We start from the raw sequence: 15,226 nt of genomic DNA on the forward strand, positions 1-15,226 counted from the left end.
GCTCCGGAGCGATCCATGGTGACCGGGGAACCCAGCGGGCTGCACGGACTGAGCTCGGATTCCTGCTCTGTTCGCTCTAAAGGAGGAAGGCTGTTAAAAATAGGAAGAAAGAAGCAGAAAGCAGCCGGAGAAGGATGAAATAAACACAAAAACAAAACAATAAAAAGCAAACGCACAAATCCACCCGAACCCAACAGAACGGCACCACGCGGACTCGCGCACGGCGGGGAGGGGGGAAAAGAAGTGGGAGGGGGGGGGGGGTGGAAATCCACGCAGAAACCCGCCCGACCCACTCAGGATGCGATCCGTGAACCTCAGATTTTACCGGAGCGTGCGGGCGGCGCAGCCATGATTGCTGGATGGGGGGGGGGGGGGGCAGAAAGGGGGGGGTTGTGTGTGTGTATATGTGTGTGTACGTGCGTGTGTGTGTGTGTGTACGTGTGTACGTGTGTCCCTACGTTGTTGCATGGGCGCGGGGCGAGCGTGCGGGGTGCGGGCGGGCGCGGGGCGGGGGCACGCCGCCACCCCCGGGTTTCCCCCCCCCCCACCCCGATCCTCCCGGGCCAACCCGGAGCACCGCCCGGCTCCGCACCGCCGCGCCGCCGCCACGGGGGGCCGGGCACCCCTCGCCCCCGGTGGGGCGGCCGTGTGAAAGGAGGCGGCGGACGGGGAGGGGAGCGGGGAGGAGGAGTGTGTGCGTAAAGGGAGGAGAAGGGGGGGGGGGGGGGGGGGAAAGGAAACCCTCATGGAAGTATGAAGGAGATGGTGGGAGGCTGCTGTGTCTGTTCTGATGAGCGGGGCTGGGCGGAGAACCCGCTGGTGTACTGCGATGGACACGGCTGCAATGTGGCGGTGCACCAAGGTAGGAGCGCGGCCCCGCATCGCGCCCGCGGGGCAGAGAGGGGCGGAGGGGGGGGAGGGAAGAGGGGGGAGCGGGGGCCGCCGCCTCCCCTGCCGGGAGCCCCGGAGGCCGGGGGAGCGGGGGCGAGGGGGGGGGGGAGTAAAGGGGGGGCTTTGTTTTCTCCCCATTGTTCCAAATAACGGTGTTGCCGACGGGCCGCCTCCGCCGCGGAGCCGCGCGGGGGGAGCGGAACCGACCGTCAGCTGCGCCCCGGGGTTGGGTGCGGGGGGGGCCGGCAGTGTGCGGGGCTGTGCGCGGTACCGGGAGCAGACAGCCGCCGCCGGCCGCTTCCTGCCGCGGGGTGCGGGGGGGGGGGAGGGGGGGGGGAAGAAGAAGGGGGGTCCGCACGGCCGGGAGGGGCGGAGGGGGGTGGGGGGGTTGGGGTCGGGCACCGCGGTGCGGAGGGGGGGTTCAGACCCTCCGCCCCTCCGTGCCCCGCGGCCGCGCATGGCCCCGTGTAACCCCGCGGGGGCGGCCGCGGGCCCGGCAGCCGCCGCCTCCTCCGAGGGCAGGGAGGAAGCGGCCCTTCTCCTCCCCGAGATAAGCGCGATTTGCATTTTAAATGACTCGGAGCACGCCCCTAACACACGCGATGGGACCGGAAAGTTTGTCCTCCGCGCATCTCCCAGGAAATAGAGACGTGCGCGCGTTTGTGTGTCTTTAAATCCGACAGAGAGGAGCGGCGATCGGCCCGGCTGGTTTGTTTTGAACAGCACCGAGGTTTCTGGTCTCATCTGGCGTGTCCGTGTTGCCGTCTATTATTATCACATCCATCTCACCGCGTGTCCCAACCCCTTCCTACGCGGCTCTCCCCGCTGTCCGGCCGCACGAAATGCCTCCCGCATCAGGCGCGGCTCTGGGGGTCCGCAGGTGGAGCTTTCTTCTCCTTTTTTCCCGTGCTTGTGCTGACAGCAGGTGATGGGAGAGGGGATGAAAGAGGAAGCCAAGCCGGTCAGGGTTGCTCTGCGCTCGGTCAGTGCTCAGCATCTCCTGGTTGCCTCCGTGTTGGGTCTCTCTGGAAGGATGTTTGGCTTCTGAATGTCGGTGGTGCAGCTCTTCCATTCCTCCCATCTCTCATCGGACTGCGTGTGAGGGAGTGGTTTCATTCACCGCTGTTTTTGGAGGGAGGTAAAGGATGCTGACATCCACGTGCTCGCCGCCAAGGTTCATCCGGATGCTTCGATTTGGTGGCAGGAATGATTTCAAATTGTGGCACGTTGAGGGTGCGTGCTTCTGGGCCCCGTGGCCACAGAGATGGATGTGCTGGCTGCTAACAGCAGGCAGGTTGTGTTGATTTGGTAGAGCTGGAGCGCGTTGGAAGAGCCCCTTGGAGAGCACTGCTGGTGTGCTTGGAAAGCACAGCTGTGTAGTTAGGATGTAGCAGCTCACGGGGAGCAGAGCAGTGTGCAGTGGCTGCTCAGAACACCTTCAGTTTGCTCCCCAAGCACAGCAGCAGTGCGGTGTTTTGCTGGGCTTCAGGTTCCTAAAGAGAAGCAAACCATAGTGGGAGTTCATCTCATCTCCTTCCCCAAGGCCACGCGCTGTGTTTGATGCCTGAATAGCTGCAGAACCAACGTTGGCTTTTGGGATGACTGTCAGGCTCAGTGAGGAACCCCCTGCTCAGCACAGAGCTGAGTTAAAAACCACCAGTACCACTTCTGTGACGACACTAAGACATCTCTCCAGCAAAAAAAATCATTCAAGACCTTAACAAAAACTGGAAACGAAATCTCCAAGAAGAACATTTGCAGATGACGTTTTCAGCTCTGCCTTATTGACAGTCTGCTTTTCTCCTTGTTTTCTTCCCCGTTTTCCTTTTGGAAGCAGCGGGCACAGAAGCTCACGCTGGCTCCAGCTGAGTGCTTGCTGTTGGCCCTGAGCCTGTTGCTAAAGATGGACCCTCGGCAGGCTCCTCTGTCATTGCTTTCATGTAGTTTCTATTTCCTTGTGTCTGTGCCTTGGCTCATCTTGCAGTCGGCTCTCTCAGTTTAACTCCAGCATTGCGTTCGTTTTCCTGGCTGAAGCAGAATAAAAGACATTAGAGAGATGGAGAGAGCCTGCTGTGGGTCGTGGCTGCTCCTTTCCCCGGGGACAGCACCGGATTGCTTCCAGCAGGATATTTTCAGATGCTTTGTCCAACCTAGTTTCAAATGTCTCGAGTGGCCGGGATTCCATTCCAACTGCCAGCTCGCATCTGAAAGTGGAATACAGGAGATAGAATTTGCTCTTTCCTCCGAGAATTCCCCCACCTGGACACACACAGCTTTATTTCTTACCCCTATCTTTACCAGCTCTGTTGCTATAAACCCACCTGTGCGGTGCTCAGGTTCACCAAAGCTCCCTCAAGGCCTCAACAGAGAGCATCCATGGAGGTGATGGGCTTCAAGCAGCACGGCCCTGTGGGACAAGGAATGAATGTTAGAAGCGTGGGAGCTGCAGCTTGCAGAGGGAAACCCCTGAGACAATCCATAGGGGCGTGAAAAGCAGAAGGGATGCCTGGTGCAGCTGGGTGAGGAAGCAGCTTTGTTGGGAGATGGAGTTAACATGTAACCCGTTCCTGGGGTGCTCCTGAATATCCGAATTTGGTGCTCACATCATTCCCTTCACCATGCTGAGATCTATCTTACCACTGATTATGGAGAAGGTGCTTAGCAGCCATCTATGGGACAGTGTTAGATTCAGATCACTGGTGATGCTTGCAAAGTTAAGGGGTGAGAATTGACCCCATTTGGGTTCGTTGGGCAGAACCGGTCTCTGAAGTGCTGCATTCCCACTTTAGGGCAGATTCTCACTGGAATGCTTCCTTCTGGCTGTGAGCTCGTTGGATCACTGTGTCATGCTGGACCTCTCACTCTGGGCTGCCTGCTGCTGTTGGGTGTAGAAATGAGAAAGGGGAAGAGAATGCTGCTCGAGTGCAATTCTTGGTTCTGTTACCCGCTTCTGACCAATAAGACATGAAAATTGCTCCGTTCAAAGATGGTCAAATGAATGTTTCTGCTTCCCTCGCAGCTTGCTATGGGATTGTCCAGGTTCCTACTGGCCCGTGGTTCTGTCGGAAGTGTGAATCTCAAGAGAGAGCCGCCAGGGTGGTGAGTACAGAACCCACGTGTTCCTATGGGGAGCAGATTGGGGCAGAGCCCTTCATGCCACTGCCCTGACCGAGGGATCCCAGCTCTGCCCAAACCCTACAGTGTGACTTTAAGCAAGGAATTCACCCCTCACCATCCCGAGGGACCAATTCTCTTTCCAAATCTTTCCCTTCGCTTCTTATTTGTGCAATAGGAGGAATTATATCAGAGGGTTCTCTAAACCGTTTCAGTGAGAGCGCTGCCAAAGGAGCTTGTAAGCAAAGTGACAGCAGGGAAATCTGGAGACCTCAAGCATAACGGTGTGCTTGTAAAAGGTTGTGGCTCTTCTGTGCAGCTCCTCAGAAAGTTTTGCAGTGCTGGAGGGCTGTCATCACTTGAGACACTGCTGACAGGCTGGAATTCCTGTCTCACTTGCAGCAATGGTCTCCCGTGTGAAGGATTTGTTGCATAGAGGAAGGAAATGCCAGGATGCTGGACCAGGGCTTCATTTCTGCCTAAGTAGCAGTTTAGCTGCATGGAACACTTTGCAAACGTTCTTAATTAACCCTGGTGGGGCAGAGAAGTGGAAGCCATCGGGCCAGCAGTGCCCCTGAGGTCTGTCTGTGGGGCAGTTATTTGTGTGGGCTGTGAGGTTATAGCACAGCAGCTCCTTGCAGTGCCTGCACATGTGAGCCCCCATCAGATGGGGCTGCACCAGCTGCTGCTGAGGGCCTGGATGCAGATCTGTCAGCTGTATTGGAGCCATTGCCTCTGCTCTGCCCTAAGTCCAAGATAGTCCCCCGCTTCACTTCCTTCAAAGTGAGTTTAGATTGAAGCGTGGCCTTTTTCAAACAGAGAAGAGCTCAGCTGGGATGGTCAGCACTGATGGATGCTCACGCTGCCTTCTGAGCTGTTTCAGCTCATTTTTGGATGAAGCCAACAGAGGGGATCTCTACAGATGTGTGCTCCATCCCAGCTGGGCTTTGCTCACTGCAGGACAAAAGTGTGATCTGCTCCACGGATGGGTGAAGAACTTGGCAAGGAGGGGTGGATGGGGAAGTAGGTATCTGTGCCACGCATCCTGCATCGCAGTGACTCATTCCTCATTGGAAGCGAGAGTGTAAACAAGACCAGGCTTTCAGACCTGAGCTCTCCTCCCTTTGTGAGACGCCGCTTTTATGTGCGGCAGTAAAGAGGATCAAATGTGTCTCTGAGCAGCTTTACATCCTGCAGATCGCTTCAGAGCAAAGAAAGGAATTTGGGTTTCCTGAGCCTCCTTCCTCCCCCCTCTCCCAGGTAAAGAGAAGTGGAGCAGCAATGCAACCCGTAGTAGTGCATGCAGCTCCTCCTCACCTGAGCTCATCACAAGGGTTCCCACTTTCCTCTTGTGCTTCAGGCACTTCCAAGGTGTCAAACAAACATCACCCCCACAGGTGGCTGCTCATTTAGCTCAGCCCCCCTGAAATCTCTCATACCCTTCCATCCTGCAGCATTCAGCCCTGCTGCTCCGATAACCCAGCGGTGATAATCTTCCTTCCCAAAGCAGAGCTGGGGGCAACTTCCTATCCAAATCCTTCACCTTTCCAGTCATAGCAGCAGATGTGCAGATGGGTAAAATGCACGAAAAGAATCTTCTTTGATGTAGTGTGATCAGAGTGAGGGAAATGAGTCAGGTCCTGGGCGATGCGCTCAGCTCCGCCGCTGCGGTGCCGTTGGATGTGCGCTCCGTGGTGCAGCACTGCCATGGGTATCACTGCACCTCTGCTGCAGTGCTGCCTTCCTGCACACGCTGCTCTCAGAGGAACGCTGCTTTCTGAGTGCAAAACCCACTCCCAGCAGCGGGACGAATTGAGATTTGTGTTTCTTTCGTTGCAAACTCCTTTTGCAAAACAGCGGCGTCTTTCTTCTCCGTCTGCCTCCGTGGATAAAGCTTGTAACCAGCTTTGAGGTTCCACAACAAGCGTCTGCATTGGCTAAATATTGATATTTCTGCTTTGAAAGCGAGATAGGAAAGTGCAAAGGATGCTGCTCTCCTTGAAAACTTTGTGTTGTCTGTGCTTTAGGGGGAGTCCGTCTCCTCTTTGGTTTGGAAGGAGCTCAGTGCCCTGACCGCAGTGGGATGATGCTCCCATGGCTCTGTCCCTGAGTCCACAGCCCTGGGGGGGGAGGGAAGGAAGGGGAGTCAGGAGCTCCAACCTTGCTTTTAATCAACCAACTCCGCTCTTTTCCCAAAGAATTAAAGTAAAAACCCCGGAGGCTGCACAGGTTGAGTGAAAGGAGGAGGTACCGTTAATCCCTGCCCGCATCCCGGCTCAAACGTGCGGGTCCCTAAAGGATGCAGCCGATGCTTTGTGCTTACCGTAAGCAGCTCAAACCCATCCACTTTGTAATCAAATTGTCTGGCGAGCCCGGTGAGCTGCGATGGCCAGAGGGCACTCATGTGAGGGATCATGTGAAAGCTTTAGCTGTCATTTAGAGGCAGGGCTATTAAAAGTCTTGTGTGGGGCCGATGGAGCTGTTAACCCCTCTTGTTACAATCAGAGCTTTGCTAATCGCGTGGTGGGAGAGCCGCTTTGATCCGAGGGGTGGAAGGGAGAGCGGAGGGGCCTTTTCAAGTGCAAATTTCTTATTACAGTGTCTCGGTTCACCCAGTTGTTTTTTCTGTCTTGGCTTTCCATGCTAATTGTGAGAGCCTCTCCGTCAGTCTGGACCCAAGCAGCAGCAATGTGAACCGCGTATTCCAAGCAAAGTTGCAGGGAAAGTGAGGTGGGCACCGGTTTTTGTCCCTTCATCACTTATTTGTGCATTGTCGTGGGGATTTGAGAGCTGGGATGAGCCTCACTGCTGCCCACAGCACTGCAGTCCCACTGCTTGTGTCTGAACGTCAGCAGGAGGAGCACTGAGCTCCGTGAGGATGCCCGCCTCTATGGAAGGAATTTGGGATGTACAGGGATGCCCACCTCTAAGGATGGTCTTCAGGGATGTACAAGGATGCCCACCTCTGTGGAAGGTTTTTGGGAGTGTATAAGGATGCCCACCTGTATGGAAGGTCTTTGGGGATGGGTGAGGATGCCCACCTGTATGGAAGGTCTTTGGGGATGGGTGAGGATGCCCACCTCTATGGAAGGTCTTTGAGGATGGGTGAGGATGCCCACCTTTATGGAAGGTCTTTGGGGGTATATAAGGATGCCCACCTTTATGGAAGGTCTTTGAGGATGGGTGAGGACGCCCACCTCTATGGAAGGTCTTTGGGGATGGGTGAGGATGCCCACCTGTATGGAAGGTCTTTGGGGATGGGTGAGGATGCCCACCTGTATGGAAGGTCTTTGGGGGTGTATAAGGATGCCCACCTGTATGGAAGGTCTTTGGGGATGGGTGAGGATGCCAACCTCTATGGAAGGTGAAGGTTTTTGGGGATGGATGAGGATGCCCACCTTTGTGGAGGGTCTTTGGGGGTGTTTGAGGATGCCCACGTTTGTGGAATGTGCTCAGGTGTGTCTGAGCAGCAGTACTTGTGCTGGAGGGCTGCTCTTGATGAGTGCTTCTCATGGCACAGCGCTCCTAGCAGTACAGCCACCATCCTTCTGCAATGCCTGGCAGCTCAGTTCAAAACTTTCTGGTGAAGCACAGGAAAAAAAAAATCACCATTATTGGTGGGTTTCTTTAATTAACTATTATTATTATTATTTTACAAATCTGGTATTTCTGCTAGGGAAGGAGAAGGGCTGGGAGGGGGTCACCTGTGTGTGCCAGCGTGCCCCCAAACCTCCCCAGTGCACATCTGCATATGGAAACTGAGGATCCAGAGCAGACAGCAGTGAGCAGTGCTGGGCTATGGGGCTGGGCAACCCATAGCTGTTGGAAATGTTACAGCAGCCCCAGTCATGAGACTGGCTGGAAAAAAAAAATATATATATATATCACAAGAGAAAGAGAAAAGGAAGGAAGGAAAGAGGCAAAGATAGATAATGGCTTCTGCTTATTTGCCTTTTGCTCTCTGAGTCACGGTTTTCAGTTTTACTTCACGACCGCAAGGACCAAAACTTCTTTTTAAAAAGCCCCATGAAAGTCAAGAGCTGCCTGTGGCCCCCAGGTTGGGGCTTAAACGTGTCCATATCACACAGTCTGACACAGCTCAGTGTCTTTCTGTACCCACACCGCTCTCAGCCCTCCTTCCACTTCCTCTCCTTGAAAGCAGCCCCGTCTTTCAGAAGCACATTCTAAACCAACCACCCTTCTCCCAGCCCTGTGCCTTAGGTGGGGAAGTCAGATTAAACTTGTTGTTTCTGCTTCATTTCAAGAGATGTGAGCTGTGTCCCCACAAAGATGGAGCCCTGAAACGGACTGACAACGGAGGTGAGTGCAGAGCATTGGGGTCCCAGCAGCTCTCCTGGCTGCAAAGCAATTCTCCTTTGAGCTGCATCACCAGCAAAATGAAGCTGGAAGCACAAAGGATGTGAGCATTCTGCCCTGAGAAATCAGTTTTCAGAAAGGCTTCCATACCTTCGTGCCCTGCACCTTGATAGTGGTGAGGGAGGTCTTTATTCTGATGGAGAATAAGATTTGGAGAGGAAGCCCTGAGCCCTGGGTGTGTTTGGCAGTATTGTCTGCTAGAAGAACCTTAGTTCAATAGCATCCCCATATGGGGGATTGCTTTGTAATAGCATAGCATCTTCCTGCTGTCATTCTGTGGTTTGGGCAGGTCTGTGCAGACAGGCACACGAGGTGTTATGCACGTGTCACTGTGCACACACAGCCTGAGTGCTTCGAATGCTGTGTGACTCTGTAACCATAGAGCCCAGCTCTGCCCATCCGAGTGAGTCCACCCTCATTCTAACCAATTTCTGCCAGTGCAGTCAGCATACCAGCATGGATCAACCCCCAAAGGCTCCTGACCTTCAAGCTTTCTCAGTTCTGTCCTGACCAGATGGAATTTCAGCTGACACATCTGATTTGGGGGAGCGTCTTGGTGGCTTCAGATTGTAATCTCACTTGGCTTGGTGAAAAAGAGCCTTCTCCAGCCACTGATAGCAGCCAATAAAGGGAGCTTTGTTCCCACTGGCATGGGACCACACGTCAGACTCACCCCATCAGCATCACTTACTGCTGGGACGCTGCCCATGGCTTTGGTTAGATCTGCAGCACTGGGTTATGAGTCCTCAGGTTTGAAGGGCGCTGAGTGCTGCACGGTGCTTTTCCCCAAAGAAACCTCTGCGTTCTCCTGTCTATCTGCCCATCTTCCTCCCACAAAGGCTCTGATTCCTAACCAAGTTACAACAAGCAGCGTTTCAAATCTAATATCTAACTCAAGTTGGCTTCCTTCCTATATTTCTCTTCCTTCTTTCCCTGCCGTGCCTTTCTGCAGCCCTGCGTGAGCAGAGGGCTCTTCTGTGCTGCAGCACGTTCAGCACTGCTCTGCCTTTGCTTCCCCAGGCTGGGCCCACGTTGTGTGTGCTCTGTACATCCCAGAGGTGCAGTTTGCCAACGTGCTGACCATGGAGCCCATCGTCCTGCAGTACGTCCCGCACGACCGCTTCAACAAGGTGAGCCCTCCTTGCCCCAAGGATGCTTACCCTGCCTTGTTTCCTGGCTTCTTTTAGTCTTTTGTGGCCACCTGCACAATCTCCCAGCTCCTGTGTTTATTTTGATCAAATAACCTGTTTGGATCAAACGCATGCATTGTTTGGGGTTGGAGAAGGGGCTGCGTGAGTCGTGTGCGTGGCACTGAGAAACGACTGCAGCTGCCATCTCAAGAGGGAGGTGATGTGAGAGCTGAGCTCCTGAAAGCTTTGCCTCCTGGGGAACAGCAGAGCAGCCTGCTTCTCTGAGAGATTCCCTTTGCCTTTTTTTCTTTTTTTTTTTTTGCAGACCTGCTACATTTGTGAGGAGCAGGGCAGGGAGAGCAAAGCAGCTTCTGGAGCGTGCATGGCGTGCAACCGGCACGGCTGTCGGCAAGCTTTCCATGTCACCTGGTGAGCTCCATCCTCTCTGCATCAGTTCCCAGCTGGTGGTTTTGCTGCTGTGGCTTTGGGGCTGCAGCACGCAGTGGTGTGTAAGGCTTGGGGCAAATCCCTCTTGTGTGTGTTCTGTTGAGGGATATCTCATCCGTGTTCTGTTTGCAAGGGGAACTTCCCCAGGAAGGCTGAGGTTTCAGCAAAGCCTTCCCCGCTGAGAATGAGGGCTGGGGATTTCCCTAGGACTGTGTGGAATCCAAGGAGAGAAGGGATGAGTCATGAGCCAGGAATGTTCCTTTTCCAGCACGGTATCATCTAGGTGATGTGATGTTAAGGGCTGATATCCTCGTGTACCCCTGCAGCCTGAAAGCAGCACTGCCCACCAGCACAACGAGGGGATTCCCAGCCCTGCTCAGATTCCTTCCTCCTTGTGTGTCTTCTGCTGGAGCTGCTGCTGCTCCCTTAAGAAAAGCAAAAATTGCTCAGCAGTTTGGTGGAAAAGTAGTGGCAATTCTAATAGTCTTAATATGGATTTAAAATAGTCTGAACTCTGCTTCTCCATCCACTTCCCCAAAGACTATTAGCCAAACAAAACGGGAGGATTCACCACCTTCCCTGGGTGCCCTGAACTGTTGTTTGGCCATTTATGAGACACCACGTCTGGCTGTGTGTAATTCTTGTTATCCTCCTGCTGATTCCATGTATTCCAGTGCCCAGATGGCTGGCCTCCTGTGTGAAGAAGAAGTCCTGGAAGTTGACAACGTCAAGTATTGTGGCTACTGCAAGTACCACTTCAATAAGATGGTGAGTTTCCTCATCCTTCAATGGGGATTTTTTTTTGTCATACGTAAGGCATCATCTTCATCCTGCATTTGGCTTCCCTCATCCCACCTGTGTGGCTGCAGAAGCGATCCCAAGATGTCAAAGGGATGTTTTCTCTTCGAAGGAGGTGCTGCATTTCGGTGCAAGGGATGGCAGGAGATGGGAAAGGAGAGCAGGGAGTTAACATGCACCCCGAGCAGGAGGTGTAACAGAACAGCCTGAGCTTCTGCCATCGGACAGGGAGAATCCAGAAGGGATGTGGAGTCATTTGTGGGTGGTTTGAGGGGTATTTGAGGCAAAGGATTTCCCCTATTAATTACAGGAGTGAGAAGCATCGTTAGCAGACACCTGCTCTCCCCCTCCAGTAAAAAGGAAAGCTGACCTCTTCATGGTGGCTCTGTTACCTGCTTTGCCCACTTCCCTCCCTTCTTATCAGTGCCATCACACACTGACTGATGTCTCCAGCTTCCCCTCCAAGCTGGAGGACCCCTGCCCTGCCCTGCAGGTACCCTCAGTATTTGATGTGAGCGCAGCTCAGATCTGGGATGAACAGCAATATTCCTGGGCAGCCTTCCCCACAGCCCCACACGAGACCAAAAACTGCACGCCGTGTCTCAGGAGGGTTGATTTATCCAAGCAGCATCGCTGCTTCCATTCCTCTGGTCTGCAGGATGGTGGTTTCCATCTTAGTAGCAGGGCTATCTGATGCAGACAGAACTCAGCCCCGCATGTTGTGAGCCATTCACTTACGGTGGCATCGCTCGGGTGAAAGCTGGGCTCTATAAAACCGTTCCCTCTCTCTGTTCCTGACCCCCACCCCTGCTTTCCATGGCTCCCCTTCCCCGCTGACCCCAGAAGACCTCACGGCACTCTGCAGGCAGCTCCTTCATTGCTGGGAGGCGGAGCAGATCCACGTCCCCCACCCAGGAGAAGCACGTGTCCCACCACGAAAGGCCAAAGAAGGTGAGATGTGTGTGCAGAGCTCTCGGTCCTGAGGCAGAGAGATGGAGGTGAGGAGGGGAAGGGAGGCGCAGGGAGCATGGATGGATCCTCAGGGGGGCTCTGCAAAGGGATCTGTGCTCAGAGATCTGAACTTTTGTGATGGGAACCCAGAAACGTGCAAATAGAGCATGGGGAATGGGGAGCCAGGTTGTGTGTTTGGATTATAGAGGTGTGCTGGCCCATGAGATGCACAGCTTTCCCATCTCTCTTATGACACGTTGACGTTGTGCTGTGGGTTCCATCTGCAGGGCTGATCCCTGGGAGTACTTTGAGCTGTGATGTTAAACACGAGAGCTTGATAAACTGGGGGTCATTATCCTCAGTTCCCTGATCCCAACTTTTAGGGGACTGATGAGTAAGCTAAGCTTCGACCAGCAGCTTAATTACCAGCAGCAGCACCGCTTCCTATAACATAAGTAGTGCTTTGTGCCACCTGCTTCAAGTCCACTCCTGAAAATAACTTACATTTGCTAAACAAGTGTTTAGAAGGGCACTGCGTGCCAGATCTGATGAGTGCGAGCGTTGTTTGTTTAACTGTGCTGGTTAAGGTGTACTCATCAAAATTGCTGCAAGGTTACAGGCTGTGTTAACAGCACGCCGGGGTTCATAATTAACCAACGGAGCCACGTGATGAAGGTTTGTATTTCAAGGAGAAACAGCAGTGAGCACAGAGGGCAGAATCCCAGCAGAGCTCTGGCTTTCCCCCCTTCGCACCCCAAAACAGGGGTGTAGAATCTGCAGTGGAAATAACATGGGAGGGAATGCATTCAGTGCTGTCAGTTTTTCATCCTGCATTGGTCAGGCTGTGGTTTTTGTTTGGAAAAAAACCCAGAATTATTCCAACAAATGACCTCTGCATGTTTTTTGCTGTGGTCAAAAGCCAAATTACCCCGTTGTGATGTGGTGACCCGATGGAAATGACAGCTTGAGGCCCTCGGTGTAGGGCTGCCTGCTTGTTTTCCTGTGTGTGCTCTCCCCTTGTTGCATCCTCAGCGTGAATAAATGATGCTGAGTGGGTAATCACAGTGACCCACATCCAGCAGCAGCCCTTGGGTTGTGTGGCTGGAGCCTGGTGGATCCCAGCCCAGTTTCCAGGCTTTCAGAAGCAATGTGGCCGTGCTGAATGACCTGCTGGCACCCTGCTGGCAGGCTCAGCTGAGAGCCCATAAGCTGTGTGGGCAGGAAAGCCGTCTCCCTCTTTATTTACAGAGGTTATCCTTCAATATCCAGCTTGAAACACTGCCCACCGTGCCCATGAGGTGCTTGGGAAGCTTGCCCAAACCTACCTGATATGTGTGCAAACAAGGCAAGCCTCACTTCCCAGGTCTGCACGTAGCCAGTGACACCGAGTCAGTAAATTTCCCACTGGTGACAAGGCTCAAACATATTGGGAGTGTTTACTCCTCGTGTGTGTGTGCTCAGCTGCTGGGAGGGGAGGAGGAAGGAGAAAGAGCATCTGTGCATGGGCTGGGAGGTTGGCACGGGGCGAAGCGCTGCGCTGGAACGCACTATTTTTAGGCAGGAGCAGTTGGGGGGGGGGGTGAGAGAGGAGGGGAGGGCAGGGTTGGGTGATGGGCTGGGATGATAACTGACAGTGCAAAGCTGGGGGCTGGCAGAGCTTTGGTGTGTTTGCACAGCTCTGGCTGGGTGCAGGCTGGTGCAGCGCTGCTGGCCAGCTTGGAAAGCAGGTCAGCGCCAGGGGGAAGCAAAAGCAGGAGGGTTGGGGTTTTATTTATAGCTTCCTGGTGTTGCTTGGCACTATTGTTGGCCTCCAGGCTCCTTCGGAAGCATGCAGAGTCCGTCTTGTTGCTGTGGGTGCAGTGAGGCCCTGGTGGGGCTTGGAGTGCTTGGTGCAGCTGCAGTGCCAGGGCTGAATCGTCTGCGTCCCCATGGGGAGGGCAGGAAGACCAGAGTGGGGCTGCAGGGGCAGAGCAGCAGGGCTGGGGGTTGTAAGGATGCTTGGAAGGGGCAGGGAGGGTGGATGGAGGTGGCCAAATTGGGGTTGAGCCCAAATTGGGGTTGAGCGCAAATTGGGGTTGAGCCCAAAAAGGAGCTGAGCCCAAATTGGGGTTGAACCCAAATTGGGGCTGAGCCCAAATTGGAGTTGAACCCAAATTGGGGCTGAACCCAAAAAGGAGCTGAGCCCAAATTGGGGTTGAGCCCAAAAAGGAGCTGAGCGCAAATTGGGGTTGAGCCCAAATTGGGGCTGAGCCCAAAAAGGAGCTGAGCGCAAATTGGGGTTGAGCCCATAAAGGAGTTGAGCCCAAATTCGGGTTGAACCCAAATTGGGGTTGAGCCCAAAAAGGAGCTGAGCCCAAATTGGGGCTGAGCCCAAATTGATGCTTCCCACAGAGTTTTGGAGTACCTGACATGCAGAGTGTGATCTAACCAACATGTTGCAGGGCAGCTGGATGTGCTGCTGCACTGAGCTGCTGCAGAACAGCTTTGCCCTGAGTCTGTCCACCTGTATGGCTGTCGGGTTCCATCCTGCACCGGGTGCTGAATGCTCACTGCACAGCACGGTGTGTGAGCTCCAGGCTGCAGGTGCTCTGCATGGCATTCAGTGCCCCAACACAGAGCAGAGCAGTGCTGCTCTGCTTTAGAGGAGCACAAAGTGAGGAGCACCGCGCTGAGCCCCGTGGCTTCAGTATGACAACAGAGCTGGGCTTTGGGTTCCTGAGCCCTGCTGGGAAGCAGCCTGGTGTTTGTGAAGAATCTTGTTCTCTGCAGGACAAGGGATGATTGTGATGTGGGACTGCAGGCCAGCAACAAGATCCCCCGCCCCTTGCAGGCACTAATGATACCAACTCCAGCATTTCCTTCTGTGCTGTCCTGAAAATGGGAGAACTCCAAGCTTTGGACATGCCAGACGTTAGAAAAAAGATCCCCGTTTATTTCCTTGGGGTTGGTAGTGCCATGTGTGTGCTCTGCCCTGTGGGAGCCTTTGCAGGGTTTGTTTAAAAGGGAAAGGAAGGAAGAAAGAAAGGAAGAAAGAAAGGAAGAAAGATTAAGAAAGAAAGAAACAAAGCAATAGCTAAACACCAAGAAAATGCTGGAGTTGAATGAAGTGCAGATGTTCTGTCACCTATATTGTCTGCTGGAAATGCATAGAAAAATAAATTACTATACCCCATGGAACGTAGTTTGTCCCACCAGGAGTGAATGGGAGCACAGAAATGCTACAAGATATTAAGGCATAAAGCAGAGACACTCATCCAGTGCTGCTCTTAATGAGCAGGGATGCTCATCCAGTGCTGCTCTTACCAAACTCCTGGAATCCGTGAGCAAAATTAGGGGACTGAACGTGGGAGGTGGTTATGAGAGGGGAAAACCCCCATCCTGGAGACTTGCAGTGATGCAGGAACCAGAGGCAGAGATTGGAGCAAAGGAACCCACCTGCAGCTTTGCCCCAGGGCTGGGGATGGAGCAGTTCTGCACAGTCCTGACACACGGTGAGCTCCCAAACTGCTTCCCTCACT

General features: G+C 53.8%; 1 protein-coding gene across 2 annotated transcripts in view; it reads left to right on the forward strand.

Moving 5' to 3' along the window:
* The first annotated feature begins 376 nt into the window (after nucleotides 1–376).
* Nucleotides 377–15,226, forward strand: part of MLLT6 (MLLT6, PHD finger containing) — a 38,544-nt gene continuing 23,694 nt past the window's right edge. Inside the window, exons 1-7 of one of the 2 annotated variants that reach the window (XM_031600651.2) lie at nucleotides 377–862; nucleotides 3,911–3,990; nucleotides 8,271–8,325; nucleotides 9,403–9,512; nucleotides 9,838–9,941; nucleotides 10,634–10,727; nucleotides 11,601–11,708. In XM_031600651.2, coding sequence (XP_031456511.1) covers nucleotides 754–862; nucleotides 3,911–3,990; nucleotides 8,271–8,325; nucleotides 9,403–9,512; nucleotides 9,838–9,941; nucleotides 10,634–10,727; nucleotides 11,601–11,708 — 660 coding nt within the window. In that variant the 5' untranslated portion in view covers nucleotides 377–753. The remainder of the gene's footprint in view (nucleotides 863–3,910; nucleotides 3,991–8,270; nucleotides 8,326–9,402; nucleotides 9,513–9,837; nucleotides 9,942–10,633; nucleotides 10,728–11,600; nucleotides 11,709–15,226) is intronic. The other variant, XM_031600652.2, reaches the window with a different exon arrangement.

The sequence above is a fragment of the Phasianus colchicus genome, chromosome 26 (assembly GCF_987193195.1).
Source record: "Phasianus colchicus chromosome 26, bPhaCol1.hap1.1, whole genome shotgun sequence".
Taxonomy (NCBI): Eukaryota; Metazoa; Chordata; class Aves; order Galliformes; family Phasianidae; genus Phasianus; species Phasianus colchicus.